The sequence below is a fragment of the Tachyglossus aculeatus genome, chromosome 22, assembly GCF_015852505.1.
Source record: "Tachyglossus aculeatus isolate mTacAcu1 chromosome 22, mTacAcu1.pri, whole genome shotgun sequence".
Taxonomy (NCBI): domain Eukaryota; kingdom Metazoa; phylum Chordata; class Mammalia; order Monotremata; family Tachyglossidae; genus Tachyglossus; species Tachyglossus aculeatus.
Genome location: NC_052087.1, coordinates 48851448 through 48875866, shown reverse-complemented (window position 1 = coordinate 48875866; position 24419 = coordinate 48851448). Strand labels below are relative to the sequence as shown.

At 49.6% G+C, this 24419-nt stretch overlaps 3 protein-coding genes across 4 annotated transcripts in view; 1 reads left to right on the top strand and 2 right to left on the bottom strand.

The window, feature by feature from the left end:
* VPS51 (VPS51 subunit of GARP complex) overlaps positions 1–9216 on the bottom strand; it is a 28798-nt gene extending 19582 nt beyond the window's left edge. The window contains 1 exon segment of the mRNA XM_038765357.1: positions 9154–9216. Coding sequence (XP_038621285.1) covers positions 9154–9216 — 63 coding nt within the window.
* Positions 9217–9336: 120 nt separating this feature from the next.
* TMEM262 (transmembrane protein 262) lies at positions 9337–9997 on the top strand. Its single transcript, XM_038764569.1, has 3 exons — positions 9337–9613; positions 9715–9814; positions 9905–9997. Exons 1-3 carry the CDS (start codon positions 9440–9442, stop codon positions 9979–9981), a joined length of 351 nt encoding a protein of 116 aa, XP_038620497.1. The 5' UTR covers positions 9337–9439; the 3' UTR covers positions 9982–9997.
* Positions 9998–10049: 52 nt separating this feature from the next.
* Positions 10050–24093, bottom strand: ZFPL1 (zinc finger protein like 1). 2 transcript variants are annotated; one of them, XM_038764567.1, is made up of 8 exons: positions 24052–24093; positions 17074–17191; positions 14221–14332; positions 12969–13162; positions 12813–12882; positions 12593–12736; positions 10506–10638; positions 10050–10386 (listed from the first exon to the last, which is right to left on the bottom strand). In XM_038764567.1, the coding sequence occupies exons 2-8, from the start codon at positions 17173–17175 to the stop codon at positions 10200–10202; spliced, it is 942 nt and encodes a 313-aa protein (XP_038620495.1). In that variant the 5' UTR covers positions 17176–17191; positions 24052–24093; the 3' UTR covers positions 10050–10199. The 2 variants fall into 2 exon arrangements, with proteins under 2 accessions (XP_038620495.1, XP_038620494.1); XM_038764566.1 differs by lacking the exon at positions 24052–24093 and adding an exon at positions 23131–23179.
* Positions 24094–24419: the final 326 nt, after the last annotated feature.

Genomic DNA, 24419 nt, shown 5'->3' with positions numbered 1-24419 from the left:
ACAACAATACAACAACAATACAACAATACAAGTTGGCAACAATAAAGGTGTTGTTGAAGAAGGGAGGAAGGGGCTCCTTCCGGGAACATTCAATCAATCAATCGTGTGCGCAGAGCGCTGTACCAAGCACTTGGGAAGTACAAGGTGGCAACATATACAATCAATCAATCGTATTTATTGAGCGCTTACTATGTGCAGAGCACATACAACAATACAACAACAATACAACAACAATACAACAATACAAGTTGGCAACAATAAAGGTGTTGTTGAAGAAGGGAGGAAGGGGCTCCTTCCGGGAACATTCAATCAATCAATCGTGTGTGCAGAGCACTGTACTAAGCGCTTGGGAAGTACAAGTTGGCAACAATAAAGGTGTTGTTGAAGAGTGTGCAAGTACAAGTTGGCAACAATACTCAATCAATCAATCAATCGTATTTATTGAGCGCTTACTATGTGCAGAGCACTGGACTAAGCGCTTGGGAAGTCCAAGTTGGCAACATCTAGAGACAGTCCCTACCCACCAGTGGGCTCACAGTCTAAAAGGGGGAGGCAGAGAACAAAACCAAACATACTCACAAAATAAAATAAATAGAATAGATATGGACAAGTAAAATAAATAGAGTAATAAATATGTGCACGGGAGCAATAAAGACGTTGTTGAAGAGGGGAGGAAGGGCCACTTCCGGGAGCGATAAAGGCGTTGTTGAAGAGGGGAGGAAGGGGCTCCTTCCGGGAACATTCAATCAATCAATTAATCGTATGTGCAGAGCACTGTACTAAGTGCTTGGGAAGTACAAGTTGGCAACAATAAAGGTGTTGCAATAAAGGTGTTGTTGAAGAGGGAAGGAAGGGGCTCCTTCCGGGAACATTCAATCAGTCAATCGTGTGTGCAGAGCACTGTACCAAGCGCTTGGGAAGTACAAGGTGGCAACATATACAACAATACAAGTTGGCAACAATAAAGGTGTTGTTGAAGAAGGGAGGAAGGGCTCCTTCCGGGAACATTCAATCAATCGTGTGTGCAGAGCAGTGTACTAAGCGCTTGGGAAGTGCAAGTTGGCGACATACACAATACAAGTTGTCAACAATAAAGGTGTTGTTGAAGAGGGGAGGAAGCGGCTCCTTCCGGGAACATTCAATCAATCAATCGTGTGTGCAGAGCACTGTACTAAGCGCTTGGGAAGTACAAGTTGGCGACATATACAACAATACAAGTACAAGCTGGCAACAATAAAGGCGTTGTTGAAGAGAGGACGGAGGGGCCCCTTCCGCGAGCAATAAAGGCGTTGTTGAAGAGAGGAGGAAGGGGGCCCCTTTCGCGAGCAATAAAGGCGTTGTTGAAGTGAGGCGGAAGGGGCTCCTTCCGGGAACAATAAAGGCGTTGTTGAAGAGAGGCGGAAAGGCCCCTTCCGGGAACAATAAAGGCGTTGTTGAAGAGAGGAGGAAGGGGCTCCTTCCGAGAACAATAAAGGCGTTGTTGAAGAGAGGAGGAAGGGGCCCCTTCAGCGAGCAATAAAGGCGTTGTTGAAGAGAGGAAGGGCTTCATCCAGGAGCAATAAAGGCGTTGTTGAAGAGAGGCGGAAAGGGCCCCTTCCGGGAACAATAAAGGCGTTGTTGAAGAGAGGCGGAAAGGGCCCCTCCGGGAACAATAAAGGCGTTGTTGAAGAGAGGCGGAAAGGGCCCCTCCAGGAACAATAAAGACGTTGTTGAAGAGAGGCGGAAAGAGGCCCCTCCGGGAACAATAAAGGCGTTGTTGAAGAGAGGCGGAAAGAGGCCCCTTCCCCTCCCCACAGCACCTGTACATATGTTTGTACGGATTTATTGCTCTATTTACTTTACTTGTACATATTTACTATTCCATTTATTTCGTTAATGATGTGCATCTAGCTTCACTTCTATTTATTCTGATCACTTGACACCCGTCCACATGTTTTGTTGTATCCCCTGAGAACAGCACTTGGCACATGGTAAGCGCTTAATATATGTATATATGTTTGTACATATTGTACATATTTATTACTTTATGTATTTATTTTACTTGTACATTTCTATTTATTTTATTTTGTTAGTATGTTGGTTTTGTTCTCTGTCTCCCCCTTTTAGACTGTGAGCCCACTGTTGGGTAGGGCCCGTCTCTAGATGTTGCCAACTTGGACTTCCCAAGCGCTCAGTACAGTGCTCTGCACACAGTAAGCGCTCAATAAATACGATTGATTGATTGATTGTTGTCCGTCTCCCCCTTCTAGACTGTGAGCCCGTTGTCGGGTAGGGACCGTCTCTAGATCAATCAATCAATCGTATGTATTGAGCGCTTACTGTGTGCAGAGCACTGGACTAAGCGCTTGGGAAGCACAAATTGGCAACATGTAGAGACAGTCCCTACCCAACAGTGGGCTCACAGTCTAGAAGGGGGAGACAGACAACAAAAGAAAACATACTAACACAATAAAATAAATAGAATAGATACGTACAAGTAAAATAAATACATAAAGTAATAAATATGTACAATATGTACATATATACATATATTAAGCGCTTACCATGTACCAAGTGCTGTTCTAAGGGGATACAAGGTGATGAGGTTGTCCCACGTGGGGCTCAGTCTTCATTGCCATTTTCCAGATGAGGGAACTGAGGCCCGGAGAAGTGAAGTGACTTGCCCAAAGTCACACAGCTGACAGTTGGCGGAGCCGGGATTAGAACCCATGACCTCTGATTCCCAAGCCCGGGCTCTTTCCACTGAGCCAAGCTGCTTCTCTAAATCAATACGATTGACCGACTGAAGGAATGGGAGAGTCTGATGCCGTGGGTAGATACGATCCCCACCCCACATCGAGGAGTTAGGGTCTGCACAGATATGTATATATGTTTGTACATATTTATTACTCTATTTTACTTGTGCATATCTATTCTATTTATTTTATTTTGTTAGTATGTTTGGTTTTGTTCTCTGTCTCCCCCTTTTAGACTGTGAGCCCGCTGTTGGGTAGGGACGGTCTCTAGATGTTGTCAATTTGTACTTCCCAAGCGCTTAGTACAGTGCTCTGCACATAGTAAGCGCTCAATAAATACGATTGATGATTTCCTTTTGAGGGTGTGTGGCGGTGGTATTTTATGGTATTTTGTTAGGTGACTACTTTCATTCTTTCATTCAATCGTATTGATTGGGCGCTTACTTTGTGCAGAGCACTGTACTAAGCGCTTGGGAAGTACAAGTTGGCAACATCTAGAGACGGTTCCTACCCAACAGCGGGCTCACAGTCTGCGTTCAGCACTGAGCCCTGGGGTAGATAGACGTTAATCAGGCCAGATGCAGCCCCCCGTCGCATAGCGGGCTCGCGGGCTTTGTTGAAAGGAGAACAGTTGAGGAAACAGAGGTATAGAGAAGTGAAACTATAATACTGATGGGATTTGTTAAGCGCTTACTATGTGCCAAGCACTGTTCTAAGCGCTGAGGTAGATACTGGGTAATCAGGTTGTCCCACGTGGGGCTCGCAGTATGTTTTGTTTTGTTGTCTCTCTCATCATCAATCGTATTTATTGAGCGCTTACTGTGTGCAGAGCACTGTCCTAAGCGCTTGGGAAGTGTCTCCCCCTTCTCGACTGTGAGCCCACTGTTGGGTAGGGACCGTCTCTATAGGCTGCCAACTTGGACTTCCCAAGCGCTTAGTACAGTGCCCTGCGCACAGTAAGCGCTCAATAAATACGATTGATTGATTCATCCCAATAATAGTGGCACTTGTTAAGTGCTTACTATGTGCCAAGCACTGTTCTAAGCACTGGGGGAGATACAGGGTAATCAGGTTGTCCCACTTGGGGCTCACATTTTTCATCCCCATTTTACAGATGAGGGAACTGAGGCACAGAGAATAATAATAATAATAATAATAATAACAATAATGGCATTTATTAAGCCCTTACTATGTGCCAATCACTGTTCTAAGCGCTGGGGGAGATACAGGGTAATCAGGTTGTCCCACTTGGGGCTCCCATTTTTCATCCCCATTTTCCAGATGACGGAACTGAGGCACAGAGAATAATAATAACGGCATTTATTAAGCCCTTACTATGTGCCAATCACTGTTCTAAGCGCTGGGGGAGATACAGGGTAATCAGGTTGTCCCACTTGGGGCTCCCATTTTTCATCTCCATTTTCCAGAGGAGGGAACTGAGGCCCAGAGAAGTGAAGTGACTGGCCCAAGGTCACACGGCAGACAAGCGGTAGAGTCGGGATTAGAACCCAGGTCCTCCGGCTCCCTGGCCCGGGCTTTATCGGCTAGGCCGTGCTGCTCGTTGTAGTAGTGATAGCATTCTTCATGAACATTCTTCTCTTACGGGTACACTCTCTTACCTGTATATCTGTATATATGTTTGTTCGTATTTATTACTCCATTTATTTATTCTACTTGTACCTATCTATTCTATTTATTTTATTTTGTTAATATGTTTGGTTTTGTTCTCTGTCTCCCCCTTCTAGACTGCGAGCCCACTGTTGGGTAGGGACCGTCTCTAGATGTTGCCAACTTGGACTTCCCAAGCGCTTAGTCCAGTGCTCTGCACACAGTAAGCGCTCAATAAATACGATTGATTGACTGATTGATTGATTCTAATCCCGCTCCGCCACTTATCAGCTGAATGACTTTGGGCAAGTCACTTCACTTCTCTGTGCCTCTGTAACCTCATCTGTAAAATGGGGATTAAGACTGTGAGCCTCACGTGGGACAATCTGATTACCTTTCATCTACCCCAGTAATTAGAACAGTGCTTGGCACATAGCACTTAAACAAATACCATCATTATTATTACTGTGTATATATTATTATTGTGTATATATCTATAATTCTATTTATTTTTATGATACTGACACCTGTCTAGTTCTGTTTTGCTGTCTGTCTCCCCCTTCTAGACTGTGAGCCCATTGTTGGGTAGGGAATGTCTCTATATGTTGCCGAATTGTACTTTCCAAGTGCTTAGTACAGTGCTCTGCACACAGTAAGCGCTCAATAAATACGATTGAATGAATGGATTAAGCGCTTACCGGGGTCAGAGCCCTGTACTGAGCGCTGGGAGAGAATACGCAGTCGAGAATTGGATCTAGTTCCTGTCCCTCAGGGGCCTAAAATTTGGGGGTGGGGGACGTGCCCACTGTTATTCATTCATTGAATGGTACTTATTGAGCGCTTACTGTGTGTAGAGCACTGGACTAAGCGCTTAGAAAGTACAGTTCGGCAATTGTACACCTGTTGTACTCTACTCTCCCATGCGCTTAGTGCCCTGCTCTGCCCACAGTAAGCGCTCGATAAATACATTTGGGTGTTTATTATGTGCACGGCACTGTACTAAGCACTTGAGAAGAATATTGATAATTGTGGTACTTGTTAAGCACTTGCTATGTGAAACCACTGTACTAAGCGCTGGGGTCAGGTCTGATCATCAGGTCTGAGAAGCAGCTTGGCTCAGTGGAAAGAGCCCGGGCTCTGGAGCCAGAGGTCATGGGTTCAAATCGCGACTGCCAATTGCCAGCTGTGTGACTTTGAACAAGTCATTTCACGTCTCTGGGCCTCAGTTCCCTCATCTGGAAAATGGGGATGGAGACTGTGAGCCCCACATGGGACAACCTCATCACCTTGTATCCCCCCGGTGCTTAGAACAGTGCTTTGCACATAGTAAGCGCTTAACAAATACTATCATTATTATTATTATTATTTGGAGTCAGAGGTTGTGGGTTCTAATCCCAGCCCTGCCACTTGTCAAATGTGTGACTTTGGGCAAGTCACTTCACTTCTCTGGGCCTCACTTCCCTCCTCTGGAAAATGGGGATGAAGACTGTGAGCCCCCCGTGGGACAACCTGACCACCTTGTATCCCCCCAGCGCTTAGAACAGTGCTTTGCACGTAGTAAGTGCTTAACAAATACCATCATTATTATTATGATTATTTGGAGTCAGAGGTTGTGGGTTCTAATCCCGGCCCTGCCACTTGTCAAATGTGTGACTTTGGGCAAGTCACTTCACTTCTCTGGGCCTCACTTCCCTCCTCTGGAAAATGGGGATGAAGACTGTGAGCCCCCCGTGGGACAACCTGATCACCCCGTAACCTCCCCAGCGCTGAGAACAGTGCGCTTTGCACACAGTAAGCGCTTTTTAATAAATGCCATCATTATTACCAGGTCCCGCGTGGGGCTCACAGCCAAAGGTAGGAGGGAGAACGGGCATCATATCCCCATTTTGCACATAAGTTAGCAGGCCCAGAGAAGTTAAGTGACTTGCCCAGGGTCGCACAGTAGCTAAGTGGTGGAGCCGGGATTAGAACCCAGGAAGAGGGTGACACACTTACTTTCATTTATTTTAATAATGATTTATTCAAATCACTAAATTAGATTTATTAAAATCTAGCTGATTTAAGCTAGAGTTGCTTTGCGGAATGAACTCATCGTAGAGCTAGTCCGTTGGGCCTGACCCTCTCCGCTCTGGCCTTCAACGAACGCTCTGATCCGTCTACACTGCTGTGTTCGTATCAGATGTGGAGAGCCCTGGAAAGCTGAAATCTAGGAGTCCCTCCTCTATTCCAAGAAAGCACGGCGGCAAAAATGTCACCTCACGGTACCGAAGAGGCAGAAAACATGATGCGAGCTAGTAAATTGGGTTAGTGATTGATAAGCTAGAGAAAATTGTCTTTCCCAAATGACTCAATAAAGACTGCTCTCTTCTGAAATGGTCTGCCAGAGTCTGCTGTGTTGTGATCTTCTAAGCACCAAGTACAGCGCTCTGTACATAGTAAGCACTCGCTAAATACCATCGATTGTCATCATCATCATCATCAATCGTATTTATTGAGCGCTGACAGTGTGCAGAGCACTGGACTAAGCGCTTGGGAAGTCCAAGTTGGCAACATCTAGAGACGGTCCCTACCCACCAGTGGGCTCACAGTCTAAAAGAGGGAGACAGAGAACAAAACCAAACATACTAACGAAATAATGTCCCCATCCGCCCCGCCTTACCTCCTTCCCCTCCCCACAGCACCTGTATATATGGATATATGTTTGTACAGATTTATTACTCTATTTTACTTGTCCATATTCTATTTATTTTATTTGGTTCATATGTTTTGTTTTGTTGTCTGTCTCCCCCTTCTAGACGGTGAGCCCACCGTTGGGTAGGGACCGCCTCCATATGTTGCCAACTTGGACTTCCCAAGCGCTTAGTCCAGTGCTCTGCACACAGTAAGCGCTCAATAAATACGAATGAATGAATGAAGAGGGCGACACAACATGTTGAGTTGGTAGACACACTGGCGTAGTGGCAAGAACCCGGGCTTCGGAGTCGGAGGTCGTGGGTTCTAATCCCGGCTCTGCCACTGATCAGCTGTGGGACTTTGGGCAAGTCGCTTCACTTCTCTGGGCCTCAGTGACCTCATCTGGAAAATGGGGATGGAGACTGTGAGCCCCCCGTGGGACAACCTGATCACCTTGTATCCACCCCAGCGCTTAGAACGGTGCTTTGCACATAGTAAGCGCTTAACAAATACCATCATTATTATTAGTCCCTTACCACAAGGGGTTTACAGTTTAGACGCTAATATACATGTTGAACTACTTGATATTCATTCAATCGTATTTATTGAGCGCTTCCTGTGTGCAGAGCACTGTACTAAGCGCTCGGGAAGTACAAGTTGGTAACATCTAGAGACGGTCCCTACCCAACAGCGGGCTCACAGTCTAGCAGAAGCGTTTACAAGCGTTTAGGGCAGGGCTCTGTACCCAGTAAACGCTCAAGAAATATGGTTGAATGAATGAATACTTAATAATAGTGGTGGTATGAGTTGATTTTTGATTGTATTTATTATTATTTTTAACACTGTCAATAATCACTACTACCAAGAATGGTATTTGTTAAGATAATGGTATCTGTCAGAGAAGCAGCGTGGCTTAGCGGAAAGAACCCGGCCTTGGGAGTCACAGGTCGTGGGTTCTAATCCCGGCTCTGCCGCTTATCAGCTGTGTGACTTTGGGCAAGTCACTTCACTTCTCCGGGCCTCAGTGACCTCATCTGGAAAATGGGGATGACGACTGTGAGTCCCAGGTGGGACAACCTGACTACCTTGTAACCCCTCCCAGCGCTTAGAACAGTGCTTGGCACAAAGTAAGCACTTAAATACCATTATTATTATTTTTACTAGGGACAGAGATGGGGGCTCCCTGCCCACCACGGCCTTACCGTCTAGAGGGGGAGATGGACGTTAAAAGAAATAAATAAATGACAGTCTGAGGGCGGGCTGGGGTCGAATCTCTGGATTACAGAAAGTGCTTCACAAATACCACCCTGACAAGCAGTGTGGCTTAGTGGCAACAGCCTGGGCTTGGGAGTCGGAAGGTCATGGGTTCTAATCTCGGCTCCGTCGCTTGTCTGCCGCGTGACTAATACTAATGATGGCATTTATTAAGCGCTTACCATGCGCAGAGCACTGTTCTAAGCGCTGGGGAGGTTACAAGGTGATCAGGTTGTCCCACGGGGGGGGGGGGTTCACAATTTTAATCCCCATTTTACAGATGAGGTAACTGAGGCAAAGAGAAGTGACTTGCCCAAAGTCACACAGCTGACAATTGGCGGAATCGGGATTCAAACCCATGACCTCTGACTCCTATACACCTGTATATACGTATATATGTTTGTACATATCTGTTACATATCTGTAACGTATCTGTTACTCTATTTATTTATTTATTTTACTTGTACATATCTATTCTATTTATTTTATTTTGTTAGTATGTTTGGTTTTGTTCTCGGTCTCCCCCTTTTAGACTGTGAGCCCACTGTTGGGTAGGGACCGTCTCTCTATGTTGCCAACTTGGACTTCCCAAGCGCTTAGTCCAGTGCTCTGCACACAGTAAGTGCTCAATAAATATGACTGATGATGATGATGATGATGACGACTCCGAAGCCTGGGCTCTTTCCACTGAGCCCCGCTGCTTCTCTAAAGCAGCGTGACCTACGCTGCCAACTTGTCCTTCCCGAGCGCTTAGTCCGGTGCTCTGCACACAGTAAGCGCTCAATAAATACGAGTGGCTGATTGACCTTGGGTCAGTCACTTCACTTCTCTGGGCCTCGGTGACCTCGTCAGGACAGTGAGCTCCACGGGGGACAGGGATTACCTCGCCTCCGTCCCGGCGCTCAGAACGATGCTCGGCCCCTTGTAGGCGCGTAACAAACACCATCACCGTTCCGGGTATTATTATTATTACCACCGCTACACCCACCACCACCTGTTGCGCCCTCGGGGCGGGGGGGGGGTTCACGATTTTAATCCCCATTTTGCAGATGAGGTAACTGAGGCCCAGAGAGGTGACATGCCCAAAGTCACCCAGCTGACAGTTGGCGGAGTCGGGAATTCTAGAATTCTCTGGCTCCGGAACCCGGCACTCTCCCTCGGCGGCCGGGATGCTGTGGCGCGATCGGCTCCTCACCCTCACCTTCCCCCCGGAGGGCATCCTGACCACCGTCTCCATGATGTTCTTCATCGTCCACCTGGGCATCTACATCAACGACCTCAACCACTTCTTCTACACCTACCTCTTCGACCAGATGAGCTTCCAGTACACGGTCACCCTGCTGGTGCGGGCTCGGGGGGCCCGGGGGGCCCGGGGCGGGGAGGGCGGAGGGCCCCGGGGTCTCCCCTCCGCGTCCGGGGTTGCGGAGCGGGGCAGGCCCTCCAGTTTTCGCAGGTGATGAGCTTCCTGTGGGCGGCCATGGGCTCGCTCTACGCCGAGATGATGAAGAAGAGCTTCCTGCGGTTCTTCTCCTCCGTCTCCCTGGGTGAGCCGAGCGGCGCGGCAGGCGCGGGCGGCCGGAGAGGGGACCCGCTCGGCTCTGACGGCGCCCCGGCCCCCCTTTCCCCCGTCCCAGTGCTCAACACTCTGATGTTCTTCCTCCGCTTAATCCTGGAATTCTTCACCATGGATTACCGAAAGGAGCAGCACTGATGGGGCGGGACGGGCCTCGGCGTCCCGCGGGCAGGGAGGGAGGCGACAGAGGATGCCGGTTGGATTAAAGTCCGTCGTTTTATTTCGCGCCCCGCGGCTCTCCCTGGGGGCGGAGAGGGCCGGGGGAGCCCGGCCGAGGGGGACCCGTCCCGCCGGCCCCCGGCCCCCGGCGGGGAGGAGGGCGGGGAGGGGACCCCCCCCCCGCCCCGTGCCGGGCCTCAGGCGGGCCCCACGCGGATGTGGGGGTTCATGAGGGGGTCCAGGTTGGGGTCGCTGTCGGCCGCGGCGCGGCCCAGGCGGGACATGAGGACGACGAGGGCCAGGAATCCCAGCAGGCCCAGCAGCAGCAGCAGCCCGGCCCGCTGCACCAGAGTCAGGGGACGCTTGCGGGGGCCCGCCCGGCTCCTGCGGGACGGACGGACGGACGGATGGGGGAGGCGGCAGAGGCCCCCCGCCCGTCCTCCCGCCGCGCCCCGGCTCCCGGACCCCACCCCACCCCCGGGGAGTCCGGACCTCCCTCTTACCGGAGCAGTTGTGCGAGCCAACCCAGGGCGGGCCTCCGCCGGTACTTGTCGTCGTCGCAGTCGTCCGCCGCCGCCGCCGCCGGCCGGTCGCCGTCCCCCTCCCGCGTGTCGTACACCTTCCGCGGGGCAGAGGCTGGGGGCGGGCCGCGGGGTCAGGGCCGCGCGCCCCCCCTTCCCGCCCCCATCTCGCTCCCGGGACTCCCCAGTCTGGGACCGGAGCCTCTCGGGATTGGCGGGAGAGCGACCCCCCCATCTTACCTCCTTCCCTTCCCCACAGCACCTGTATATATGTTTGTACATACTTCCTACTCTATTTATTTATTTTACTTGTACATATCTATCCTATTTATTTTATTTTGTTAGTACGTTTGGTTTTGTTCTCTGTCTCCCCCTTTTAGACTGTGAGCCCGCCATTGGGTAGGGACTGTCTCTAGATGTTGCCAATTTGGACTTCCCAAGCGCTTAGTACAGTGCTCTGCACATAGTAAGCGCTCAATAAATACGGTTGATGATGATGATGATGATGATGAGAAGAGCGGGCACCTCCCCAGCTCTGTCCTTCCGACCCCAGCGTGCCAGGCCCCTCTTAATAATAATAACGGCATTTGTTAAGCTCTTGCTACGTGCCAAGCACTGTTCTAAGCGCTGGAGGGTATAAAAGGTAATCGGGTTGTCCCACGTGGGGCTCACAGTCTTCATCCCCATTTTCCAGATGAGGGAAATGAGGCCCAGAGAAGTGAAGTGACTTGCCCGACGTCACACGGCTAACAATAATAATAATAACGATGGCATTTAAGTGCTTACTATGTGCAAAGCACTGTTCTAAGCGCTGGGGAGGATACAAGGTGATTAGGTTGTCCCAAAGGGGGGGGGCTCACAGTCTTCATCCCCATTTTCCAGATGAGGTCACTGAGGCCCAGAGAAGTGAAGTGACTTGCCCAAAGTCACACAGCTAACAATAATAACAATAAAAATAGTGATGGCATTTAGTAAGCGCTTACTATGTGCAAAACACTGTTATAAGCGCTGGGAGGGGATACAAGGTGATCAGGTTGTCCCAAGGGGGGGCTCACAGTCTTCATCCCCATTTTCCAGATGAGGTCACTGAGGCCCAGAGAAGTGAAGTGACTTGCCCAACGTCACACAGCTAACAATAATAATAATAACGATGGCATTTAGTAAGCGCTTACTATGTGCAAAGCACTGTTCTAAGCGCTGGGGAGGATACAAGGTGATCAGGTTGTCCCAAGGGGGGGCTCACAGTCTTCATCCCCATTTGCCAGATGAGGTCACTGAGGCTCAGAGAAGTGAAGTGACTTGCCCAAAGTCACACAACTAACAATAATAACAATAAAAAAAAACGATGGCATTTGTTAAGCGCTTACTATGTGCAAAGCACCGTTCTAAGCGCTGGGGAGGATACAAGGTGAGTAGGTTGTCCCAAGGTGGGGGCTCACAGTCTTCATCCCCATTTGCCAGATGAGGTCACTGAGGCCCAGAGAAGTGAAGTGACTTGCCCAAAGTCACACAACTAACAATAATAACAATAAAAAAAAAATGATGGCATTTGGTAAGCGCTTACTATGTGCAAAGCACCGTTCTAAGCGCTGGGGAGGATACCAGGTGATCCGGGGGTTCCCCCGTGGGGCTCAAAGTCTTCACCCCCGCATTTACAGATGAGGGAACTGAGGCCCAGAGAAGTGAAGTGACTTGCCCAAAGTCACCCAGCCGACAAGCGGCGGAGCCGGGATTTGAACCCGTGACCTCTGACTCCCAAGCCCGGGCTCTTTCCACTGAGCCACGCCGCTTCTCACCTTAAGCTCGCTGTGAGCGGGGACTGTGTTGGCTTATTGTTCTGTCGTTCTCTCCCGAGCGCTTACCACAGTGCTCTGCGCACGGTAAGTGCTCTGCAGATGCCTCCTCCCTCCCCGGCCCCAGGGCTCCAGCCCCTCCGTCCTGGCGGGAGCCAGCGCTTAGAACAGCGCTTTGCACGTAGTGAGCGCTCCATAAAGGCCGTCATTATCACCATCCCCGCTCCCAGGACGCGGGGGGAGGGTCGGGGCCCCCGTCCCGCGGCGGGCTCTCACCGGGCGGGGGATCCGGGCCCCCCATGTGGATGACGGCGTGCTGCTCCGGCCGGCCCGGGGAAGGAGGCGGCCTGGGGGGGCCGCCGTAGTAGGGTGGGGTTCCCGCGGCGGCCGACGTCTCCTCCGGTCCGGGGGCCGCGCCGGCTGCGGGGACGGGGGAGAGCGGGGCGTCAGGGCGAGCGGGGCCGCGGGCGCCGGGGACCCGGGGCCGCTCCCTCACCGTTGAAGGCGGACCAGTCGGGGAAGTCCGAGGCGTCGAGGGTGTCGGGCTCAGGGACCGCCTCGTCGATCTGGGGGCGAGACAGTCGGTGGGCGACCCCGTCCTCCCCGCCGCCCTCCCGCCCCCCGGGCCGCCCGCCTCTCCCCGACGGCTCACCAGCGGCAGCCCCAGTCCGGCCCGGGCCCAGTTGACGGTGGCCAGCTTCTCCCGCAGGGCGGTGGCCACGGGGCCGGCCAGGTTGCCGGGGGGGAAGATGGGTCCGCTGCAGCTGGGGCACTGGTAGCCGGCGGGGGCCGTGTGGAGGGGCAGCCGGGCGGCTCGCTCGGCCAGGCAGGCCCAGTGGAAGAGATCTGCCGCGGGGACGGGGGAGCGGGTCAATCGATCAATCAATCAATCAATCGTATTCATTGAGCGCTTACTATGTGCAGAGCACCGTACTAAGCGCTTGGGAAGTACAAATTGGCATCACATAGAGACAGTCCCTACCCAACAGTGGGCTCACAGTCTAAAAGGGGGAGACAGAGAACGGAACCAAACATACCAACAAAATAAAATAAGTAGGATAGAAATGTACAAGTAAAATAAATAAATAAATAAATAGAGTAATAAATATGTACAACCATATATACATATATACAGGTGCTGTGGGGAAGGGAAGGAGGTAAGACGGGGGGATGGAGAGGGGGACGAGGGGGAGAGGAAAGAAGGGGCTCAGTCTGGGAAGGCCTCCTGGAGGAGGTGAGCTCTCAGCAGGGCCTTGAAGGGAGGAAGAGAGCGAGCTTGGCGGATGGGCAGAGGGATTGGGGGCATTCCAGGCCAGGGGGAGGACGTGGGCCGGGGGTCGATGGCGGGACAGGCGAGAGCGAGGTACGGGGAGGAGATCAGTGGTGGAGGAGCGGAGGGTGCGGGCTGGGCTGGAGAAGGAGAGAAGGGAGGTGAGGGAGGAGGGGGCCAGGTGATGGACAGCCTTGAAGCCCAGGGTGAGGAGTTTCTGCTTGATGCGCAGATTGATCGGTAGCCATTGGAGGGTTTTGAGGAGGGGAGTGATATGTCCAGAGCGTTTCTGGACAAAGATAATCCGGGCAGCAGCATGAAGTATGGATTGAAGTGGAGAGAGACACGAGGATGGGAGATCAGAGAGAAGGCTGGTGCAGTAGTCCAGACGGGATAGGATGAGAGCTTGAATGAGCAGGGGAGCGGTTGGGATGGAGAGGAAAGGGCGGAGCTTGGCAATGTTGCGGAGCTGAGACCGGCAGGTTTTGGTGACGGCTTGGTGACGGCCCCTCCCCGGCGCGCGGTGGGCGCTCAGCGCGCGCCCCCGGACCCAGGGGGCCGGGAGGGACGCCCCCCCCCCCCCCCCCCGCCCCCGGGGGTCCGCCGCCCCGGCCGCCCGGCCCCCGGCTCTGACCGTAGCAGACGAGGCGCGCCGTCTCCCGCGTGGACAGGAGGGTGTTGCAGAGGCGGCAGTTGGGGTTGTAGTCGCTGTCCTGGAGCCATTGTAAGTAGGACTGGACGATGCACTGAAGGGGAGGACGGGGGGCGGGGGCTGTGATGGACGGCGGGGAGGGACCCCAGGGGCTCCCCCCAACCCCACCCTGCCCGGCCTCCTTCCCCTACGACGCCTCTCTGCTTGTTTCGACGTGCACCTATCTATAATTCTGCTGAAGTATATCTATAATCTATATCTAATCTATATATAATAGATCTATAATATATGCCTGATCTATATAGATTATATTTATAGACTTTTAGACTGTGAGCCCACTGTTGGGCAGGGACTGTCTCTATATGTTGCCAATTTGTACTTCCCGAGCGCTTAGTACAGTGCTCTGCACACAGTAAGCGCTCAATAAATACGATTGATGATGATATTATACCTAATATCTAATATATATCTATAATTCTACTGAAGTATATCTATAATCTATATCTAATCTATATATAATAGATCTATAATATATACCTAATCTATATAGATTATATTTATAGACTTTTAGACTGTGAGCCCACTGTTGGGCAGGGACTGTCTCTAGATGTTACCAATTTGTACTTCCCAAGCGCTTAGTACAGTGCTCTGCACACAGTAAGCGCTCAATAAATACGATTGATGATGATATCTAATCTATATATAATAGATCTATAATATATACCTAATCTATATAGATTATATTTATAGACTTTTAGACTGTGAGCCCACTGTTGGGCAGGGACTGTCTCTATACGTTGCCAATTTGTACTTCCCAAGCGCTTAGTACAGTGCTCTGCACACAGTAAGCGCTCAATAAATACGATTGATGATGACATTATATCTAATATCTAATATATATCTATAATTCCACTGATGCCCGTTTCCTTGTTTTGCTGTCCACCTCTCCCCCTCCTAGACTGTTCCTATTCCATTTATTTTGTTCATGATGTGCCTCTAGCTTTAATTCTGTTTGTTCCGCCAACTTCTAGACTGTGAGCCCACTGTTGGGTAGGGACCGTCTCTATATGTTGCCAACTTGGACTGCCCAAGCGCTCAGTCCAGTGCTCCGCACACAGTAAGCGCTCAATCAGTACGATTGAATGAATGGCTTGACACCTGTCCAGGCGTTGTGTTTTGTCGTCTGTCTCCCCCTTCTAGACTGTGAGCCCGTTATTGGGTAGGGACCGTCTCTAGATGTTGCCGACTTGGACTTCCCAGGCGCTTATCAATCAATCAATCAATCAATCAATCAATCGTATTTATTGAGCGCTTACTGTGTGCAGAGCACTGGACTAAGCGCTTGGGAAGTACAAGTTGGCAACATATAGAGACAGTCATCATCATCATCAATCGTATTTATTGAGCGCTTACTGTGTGCAGAGCACTGTACTACGCGCTTGGGAAATCCAAGTTGGCAACACAGAGAGACAGTCCCTACCCAACAGTGGGCTCACAGTCTAAAAGGCGCTTAATAATAATAATAATAATGGTATTTGTTAAGCGCTAAATAAATACAACTGAATGAACGAAATGAATGTGAGCCCATTGTTGGGTAGGAACTGTCTCTGTTCTTCCCAAGGGCTTAGTCCAGTGCTCTGCACACAGTAAGCGCTCAATAAATACCATTGAATGAATGAAATCAATCAACCAATCAATTGTATTTATTGAGCGCTTACTATGTGCAGAGCACTGGACTAAGCGCTTGGGAAGTACAAATTGGCAACACATAGAGACAGTCCCTACCCAACAGTGGGCTCACAGTCTGAAAGGGGGAGACAGAGAACAAAACCAAACATACTAACAAAATAAAATAAATAGAATAGATATGTACAGGTAAAATAAATAAATAGAGTAATAAATATGTACAACCATATATACATATATACAGGTGCTGTGGGGAAGGGAAGGAGGTAAGATGGGGGGATGGAGAGGGGGATGAGGGGGAGAGGAGGGAAGGGGCTCAGTCTGGGAAGGCCTCCTGGAGGAGGTGAGCTCTCGGCAGGGCCTTGAAGGGAGGAAGAGAGCGAGCTTGGCGGAGGGGCAGAGGGATTGGGGGCATTCCAGGCCCGGGGGAGGACGTGGGCCAGGGGTCGATGGCGGGACAGGCGAGAGCGAGGTACGGGGAGGAGATTAGCGGCAGAGGAGCGGAGGGTGCGGGCTGGGCAGTAGAAGGAGAGAAGGGAGGTGAGGTAGGAGGGGGGCCAGGGGATGGATGGATGGACAGCCTGGAAGCCCAGGGTGAGGAGTTTCTGCCCGATGCGCAGATTGATTGGTAGCCACTGGAGATTTTTGAGGAGGGGAGTGATATGCCCAGAGCGTTTCTGGACAAAGATAATCCGGGCAGCAGCATGAAGTATGGGTTGAAGTGGGGAGAGACACGAGGATGGGAGATCAGAGAGAAGGCTGGTGCAGTAGTCCAGACGGGACTGAAATGAATGTGAGCCCGTTGTTGGGTAGGGACCGTCTCTGTTCTTCCCAAGGGCTTAGTCCAGTGCTCCGCACACAGTAAGCGCTCAATAAATACGATTGAAGGAATGTCTCCCCCTTTTGGACTGTGAGCCCACTGTTGGGTAGGGACTGTCTCTATATGTTGCCAACTTGGACTTCCCAAGCGCTCAGTCCAGTGCTCCGCACACAGTAAGCGCTCAATAAATACGATTGATGATGATGATGATGAAGGAGCGATTCCTCTCCTCCCTGGGCAGGCTGAGGCCGAGGTGACGGTCCGAAGATCAGCCCGGGCCGGGGGGCGTCCCGGACGCGGCGGCGGCGGCGGCGGCGGGCGGCCCGCACCTTGGCGTGGTTGGCCACCAGGCAATGCTCGCAGACGTTGACGCGGTGCTCGAAGCAGAACAGGTTGGTCACCTTCCGTTTGGGGCACTTACAGAGCCCCATGGTCCCCCGCCGAGGCCTGTCGGGACACAGAGACGGGAGCCCGGGGTGGGCGGGGGCGGCCTCTCTTTAATCGATCAATCAATCAATCAATCAATCGTATTTATTGAGCGCTTCCTGTGTGCAGAGCACTGGACTAAGCGCTTGGGAAGCACAAGTTTAGTGCTCAACTGTCCTCTCCGACCGCTTACTACAGTACAGAAGCAGCGGGGCTTGGTGGCCAGAGCCCGGGCTTGGGAGTCAGAGGCCGTGGGGTCTCATCCGGGTGACTTTGGGCAAGTCACGTCGCTTCTCTGGGCCTCGGTGACCTCGTCTGGAAAATGGGGATGAAGACTGTGAGCCCCACGGGGGACAGCCTGATCACCTTCATAACAATGATGGTATTTGTTAAGCGCTTACTATGTGCCAAGCACTGTTCTAAGCGCGGGGGAGGTTACAAGGCGATCGGGTTGCCCCACGGCACCTTCATCAATCGTATTTATTGAGCGCTTACTGTGTGCAGAGCACTGTACTAAGCGCTTGGGAAGTACAAGTTGGCACCTTGTATCTATGCCACTGTTTAGAACAGTGCTTGGCACGTAGTAAGCGCTTAACAAATACCATCATTATTATTAAAATGGGCATGAAGACTGAGCCCACATAAGACAACCCGATGACCTTGTATCTACCCCAGCGCTTACAACAGTGTTTGGCGCATAGTAGGCACTTAAATACCATTATTATTATTAAAATGGGGACCTTTTACCCCATTTTAGAGGTTACCTAAATTGTAACCTCTCCAGCGCTTAGAACAGTGCCTTGCACATAGTAAGCGCTTAACAAATACCATCATTATTATTAAAATGGGCATGAAGACTGAGCCCACGTGGGACAACCCGATGACCTTGTATCTACCCCAGCGCTTACAACAGTGCTTGGCACATAGTAAGCACTTAAATACCACTATTATTATTAAAATGGGGATGAAGACTGTGAGCCCACGTGGGATAACCCAATGACCTCATATTTATCCCAGTGCTTAGAACGACGCTTGGCACATCATAATAATAATAATGATGATAGCATTTATTAAGCTCTTACTATGTGCAAAGCACTGTTCTAAGCGCTGGGGAGGTTACAAGGTGATCAGGTTGCCCCACAGGACCTTCTATCTATCCCACTGTTTAGAACAGTGCTTGGCACATAGTAAGCGCTTAACAAATACCATCATTATTATTAAAATGGGCATGAAGACTGAGCCCACGTGGGACAACCCGATGACCTTGTATCCACCCCAGCGCTTACAACGGTGTTTGGTGCATAGTAGGCACTTAAATACCATTATTATTATTAAAATGGGGACCTTTTACCCTATTTTAGAGGTTACCTAAATTGTAACCTCTCCAGCGCTTAGAACAGTGCCTTGCACATAGTAAGCGCTTAACAAATACCATCATTATTATTAAAATGGGCATGAAGACTGAGCCCACGTGGGACAACCCGATGACCTTGTATCTACCCCAGCGCTTACAACAGTGCTTGGCACATAGTAAGCACTTAAATACCACTATTATTATTAAAATGGGGATGAAGACTGTGAGCCCACGTGGGATAACCCAATGACCTCATATTTATCCCAGTGCTTAGAACGACGCTTGGCACATCATAATAATAATAATGATGATAGCATTTATTAAGCTCTTACTATGTGCAAAGCACTGTTCTAAGCGCTGGGGAGGTTACAAGGTGATCAGGTTGCCCCACAGGACCTTCTATCTATCCCACTGTTTAGAACAGTGCTTGGCACATAGTAAGCGCTTAACAAATACCATCATTATTATTAAAATGGGCATGAAGACTGAGCCCACGTGGGACAACCCGATGACCTTGTATCTACCCCAGTGCTTATGACAGTGCTCGGCGCATAGTAAGCACTTAAATACCATTATTATTATTAAAATGAGGATGAAGACTGTGAGCCCACGTGGGACAACCCGATGACCTTGTATCTACCCCAGCGCTTACGACAGTGCTCGGCGCATAGTAAGCACTTAAATATCATTATTATTATTAAAATGGGGATGAAGACTGTGAGCCCACGTGGGATAACCCAATGACCTCATATTTATCCCAGTGCTTAGAACGACGCTTGGCACATCATAATAATAATAATGATGGCATTTATTAAGCTCTTACTATGTGCAAAGCACTGTTCTAAGCGCTGGGGAGGTTACAAGGTGATCAGGTTGCCCCACAGGACCTTCTATCTATCCCACTGTTTAGAACAGTGCTTGGCACATAGTAAGCGCTTAACAAATACCATCATTATTATTAAAATGGGCATGAAGACTGAGCCCACGTGGGATAACCCGATGACCTTGTATCTACCCCAGCGCTTACGACGGTGTTTGGCGCATAGTAAGCACTTAAATACCATTATTATTATTAAAATGGGGACCTTTTACCCCATTTCAGAGGTTACCTAAATTGTAACCTCTCCAGCGCTTAGAACAGTGCCTTGCACATAGTAAGCGCTTAACAAATACATCATTATTATTAAAATGGGGATGAAGACTGTGAGCCCACGTGGGACAACCCGATGACCTTGTATCTACCCCAGCGCTTACAACAGTGTTTGGCGCATAGTAGGCACTTAAATACCACTATTATTATTAAAATGGGGATGAAGACTGTGAGCCCACGTGGGATAACCCGATGACCTCATATCTATCCCAGTGCTTAGAACGGCACTTGGCATATCATAATAATAATAATGATAGCATTTATTAAGCTCTTACTATGTGCAAAGCACTGTTCTAAGCGCTGGGGAGGTTACAAGGTGATCGGGTTGTCCCACATGGGGCTCCCAGTCTTCATCCCCATTTTCCAGATGAGGGAACTGAGGCCCAGAGAAGTGAAGTGACTTGCCCAAAGTCACACAGCTGGCAATTGGCGGAGCCGGGATTTGAACCCATGACCTCTGACTCCAAAGCCCGGGCTCCTTCCACTGAGCCATGCTGCTTCTCTCCCCCGTCACTCACTCGCATAGTAAGTGCTTAACAAATACCATCATCATTATTATTAGGATATCTCTCCCAGCGCTTAAAACAGTGCTTTGCACATTCATTCAATCAGTCAATCGTATTTATTGAGCGCTCCCTGTGTGCACAGCACTAACAAATACCAACATTATTATTATTATTATCACCTTGTAACTCTCCCAACGTTCAGAACAGTGCTCAGCACATAGTCAGCACTTAACAAATGCCGTCATTATTATAATTATTAGGAATAGATACCTGTTGTGGGGTAGGGATTGTCTTTGTTGCCGAATTGTCCTTTCCAAGCACCTAGTCCAGTGCTCTGCACATGGGAAGCGCTCAATCAATACCATTGAATGAATGAATAAGAATGAATAAATGAATAAATACAATTGAATGAATGAATAAGAATGAATGACTGAATAAGTACGATTGAATGACTAAGAATGAATTATTGAATAAAGAGAATTGAATTAGAGAAGCAGCGTGGCTCAGTGGAAGGAACATGGGCTTTGGAGTCTGAGGTCATGGGTTCGAATCGCGACAGCCAACTATCAGCTGTGTGACTTTGGGCAAGTCACTTCACTTCTCTGGGCCTCAGTTCCCTCATCTGTAAAATGGGGATGAAGACTGTAAGCCCCCCCGTGGGACAACCTGATCACCTTGTATCCCCCCCCCAGCGCTTAGAACAGTGCTTGGCACATAGTAAGTGCTTAACAAATGCCATCATTATTATTATTATTCTTTGTGCCTCAGTTCCCTCATCTGTAAAGTGGGGACAAAGACTGTGAGCCCCACGGGGGACAACCTGATCACCCTGTATCCGTCCCCCAGCGCTTAGAACAGTACTTGGCACATAGTAAGTGCTTAACAAATACCATCATCATTGCTGTTATTATAAGTGCGATTGAATGAATGAGTGGATGAATAAGAATGAATGATTGAATAAATACGACTGAATGAAGGAATGAGTGAATGAATAAGAATAATTGAATAAATACGACTGAATGAATGAATGAGTGAATGAATAAGAATAAATGATTGAATAAGGAATGAATTCTATTCTATTCATTGAATACTATTCTATTTATTTTATTTTGTTAATATGTTTGGTTTTGTTCTCTGTCTCGCCCTTCTAGACTGTGAGCCCACTGTTGGGTAGGGACCGTCTCTATATGTCGCCAACTTGGACTTCCCAAGTGCTTAGTCCAGTGCTCTGCACACAGGAAGCGCTCAATCAATACGATTGAATGAATGAATTAATGCTGCCAACTTGTACTTCCCAAGCGCTTAGTCCGGTGCTCTGCACACAGTAAGTGCTCAATCAATACGATTGAATGAACGAATGAATAAATACGATTGAATGAATGAATGAATGCTGCCAACCTGCACTTCCCAAGCACTTAGTCCAGTGCTCTGCACACAGTAAGCGCTCAATAAATACGACTGAATGAATGAATGTTGGCAACTTGGACTTCCCAAGCGCTTAGTCCAGTGCTCTGCACACAGGAAGCGCTCAATCAATACGATTGGATGAACGAGTGAATAAATACGATTGAATGAATGAATGAATGCTGCCAACCTGCACTTCCCAAGCACTTAGTCCAGTGCTCTGCACACAGTAAGTGCTCAATCAATACGATTGAATGAATGAATGTTGGCAACTTGGACTTCCCAAGCGCTTAGTCCAGTGCTCTGCACACAGGAAGCGCTCAATCAATACGATTGAATGAATGAATAAATAAATACGATTGAATGAATGCTGCCAACTTGTACTTCCCAAGCGCTTAGTCCAGGACTCTGCACACAGTAAAAGCTCAATCAGGACGATTGAATGAAGAATGAATGAATGAATGTTGCCAACTTGTCCTTCCCAAGCGCTTAGTTCAGTGCTCAGCACACCGGAAGCGCTCAATCAATACGATTGAATGAATGAATGAATACCACTGAATGAATGAATGTTGCCAACTTGTCCTTCCCAAGCGCTTAGTCCAGTGCTCTGCACACAGGAAGCGCTCAATCAATACGATTGAATGAATGAATGAATACGATTGAATGAATGAATGTTGCCAACTTGTCCTTCCCAAGCGCTTAGTCCAGTGCTCAGCACATAGGAAGTGCTCAATCAATACGACTGAATGAATGAATGAATACGATTGAATGAATGAGTGCTACCAACCTGTACTTCCCAAGCGCTTAGTCCAGTGCTCAGCACACGGGAAGCGCTCAATCAATACGATTGAATGAATGAATACGATTGAATGAATGAATGGTGCCAACCTGTACTTCCCAAGCGCTTAGTCCAGTGCTCTGCACACAGGAAGTGCTCAATCAATACGATTGAATGAATGAATAAATACGATTGAATGAATGAGTGAATACTGTCAACTTGTACTTCCCAAGCACTTAGTCCAGTGCTCTCCACACAGGAAGCGCTCAATCAATACGACTGAATGAAGAATGAATGAATGAATGTTGCCAACTTGTCCTTCCCAAGCGCTTAGTCCAGTGCTCTGCACACAGGAAGCGCTCAAAAAATACGATTGAATGAATGGATGAATACGATTGAATGAATGAATGCTGCCAACCTGTACTTCCCAAGCGCTTAGTCCAGTGCTCAGCACACCGGAAGCGCTCAATCAATACGACTGAATGAAGGTTGCCAACTTGGACTTCCCAAGCGCTTGGTCCAGTGCTCTGCACACAGGAAGCGCTCAATACGCTTGAATGAATGAATGAATACGATTGAATGAATGAGTGAATGCTGCCCACTAGTCCTTCCCAAGCGCTTAGTCCAGTGCTCTGCACACAGGAAGCGCTCAATCAATACGATTGAGTGAATGAATGAATAAATACGATTGAGGGAATGATTGAATGAGGGGGAGAGGGCCGGTGGGGGGGGGGGGAGGGGAGTCCCGCCCCCTCCCCCGTCACTCACCGGCCCCGGCAACCGCCCCCAAGCCCGGGGGAAAGGGCTCCGCTCCCCCTCCTCCTCCTCCTCCTTGGGCAAGCCACTTCACTTCTCTGTGCCTCAGTTCCCTCATCTGTCAAATGGGGATGAAGACTGTGAGCCCCACGTGGGACAACCTGATCACCCTGTATCCGTCCCCCAGCGCTTAGAACAGCGCTTGGCACATAGTAAGTGCTTAACAAATACCATCATCATTGCTGTTATTATAAGTGCGATTGAATGAATGAGTGGATGAGTAAGAATGAATGATTGAATAAATACGACTGAATGAAGGAATGAGTGAATGAATAAGAATAATCGAATAAATACGACTGAATGAATGAATGAGTGAATGACTAAGAATAAATGATTGAATAAAGAATGCATTCTATTCAATTCATTGAATACTATTCTACTTATTGTATTTTGTTAATCTGTTTTGTTTTGTTGTCCGTCTCCCCCTTCTAGACTGTGAGCCCGCTTAGTCCAGTGCTCTGCACACAGTAAGCGCTCAATCAAGACGACTGAATGAAGAATGAATGAATGAATGTTGCCAACTTGTCCTTCCCAAGCGCTTAGTCCAGTGCTCAGCACACCGGAAGCGCTCAATCAAGACGACTGAATGAATGAATGAATGAATACGATTGAGTGACTGTTGCCAACTTGCACTTCCCAAGCGCTTAGTCCAGTGCTCAGCACACCGGAAGCGCTCAATCAATACCATTGAATGAATGAATGAATGTTGCCAACTTGGACTTCCCAAGCGCTTAGTCCAGTGCTCTGCACACCGGAAGCGCTCAATACGATTGAATGAATGAATGAATACGATTGAGTGAATGATTGAATGAGGGGGAGAGGGCCGGTGGGGGGGGAGGGGAGGGGAGTCCCGCCCCCTCCCCCGTCACTCACCGGCCCCGGCAACCGCCCCCAAGCCCGGGGGAAAGGGCTCCGCTCCCCCTCCTCCTCTTCCTCCTTTTCTTCCTCCTCCTTTTCTTCTTCTTCCTCCTCCTCCTCCTCCTCCTCCTCGCTCTCCCGAAGTCGTCCCAGCGGCTGCTGTTGCTGCCACGTCTCTTCCGGGTGCGGCGCGCCCCGATGACGACACCGCGCCCCCGGCGCGCACGCGCGTCGCGACATCCGGGCCTCCCCACGACGGGCGCGCGCCGATGACGACACCGCGCCCCCGGCGCGCACGCGCGTAGCGACATCCGGGCACCCCATCGCCTCCATGAGCGCGCCGCAATGACGGCACCGCGCCTCCGGCGCGCACGCGCGTCGCG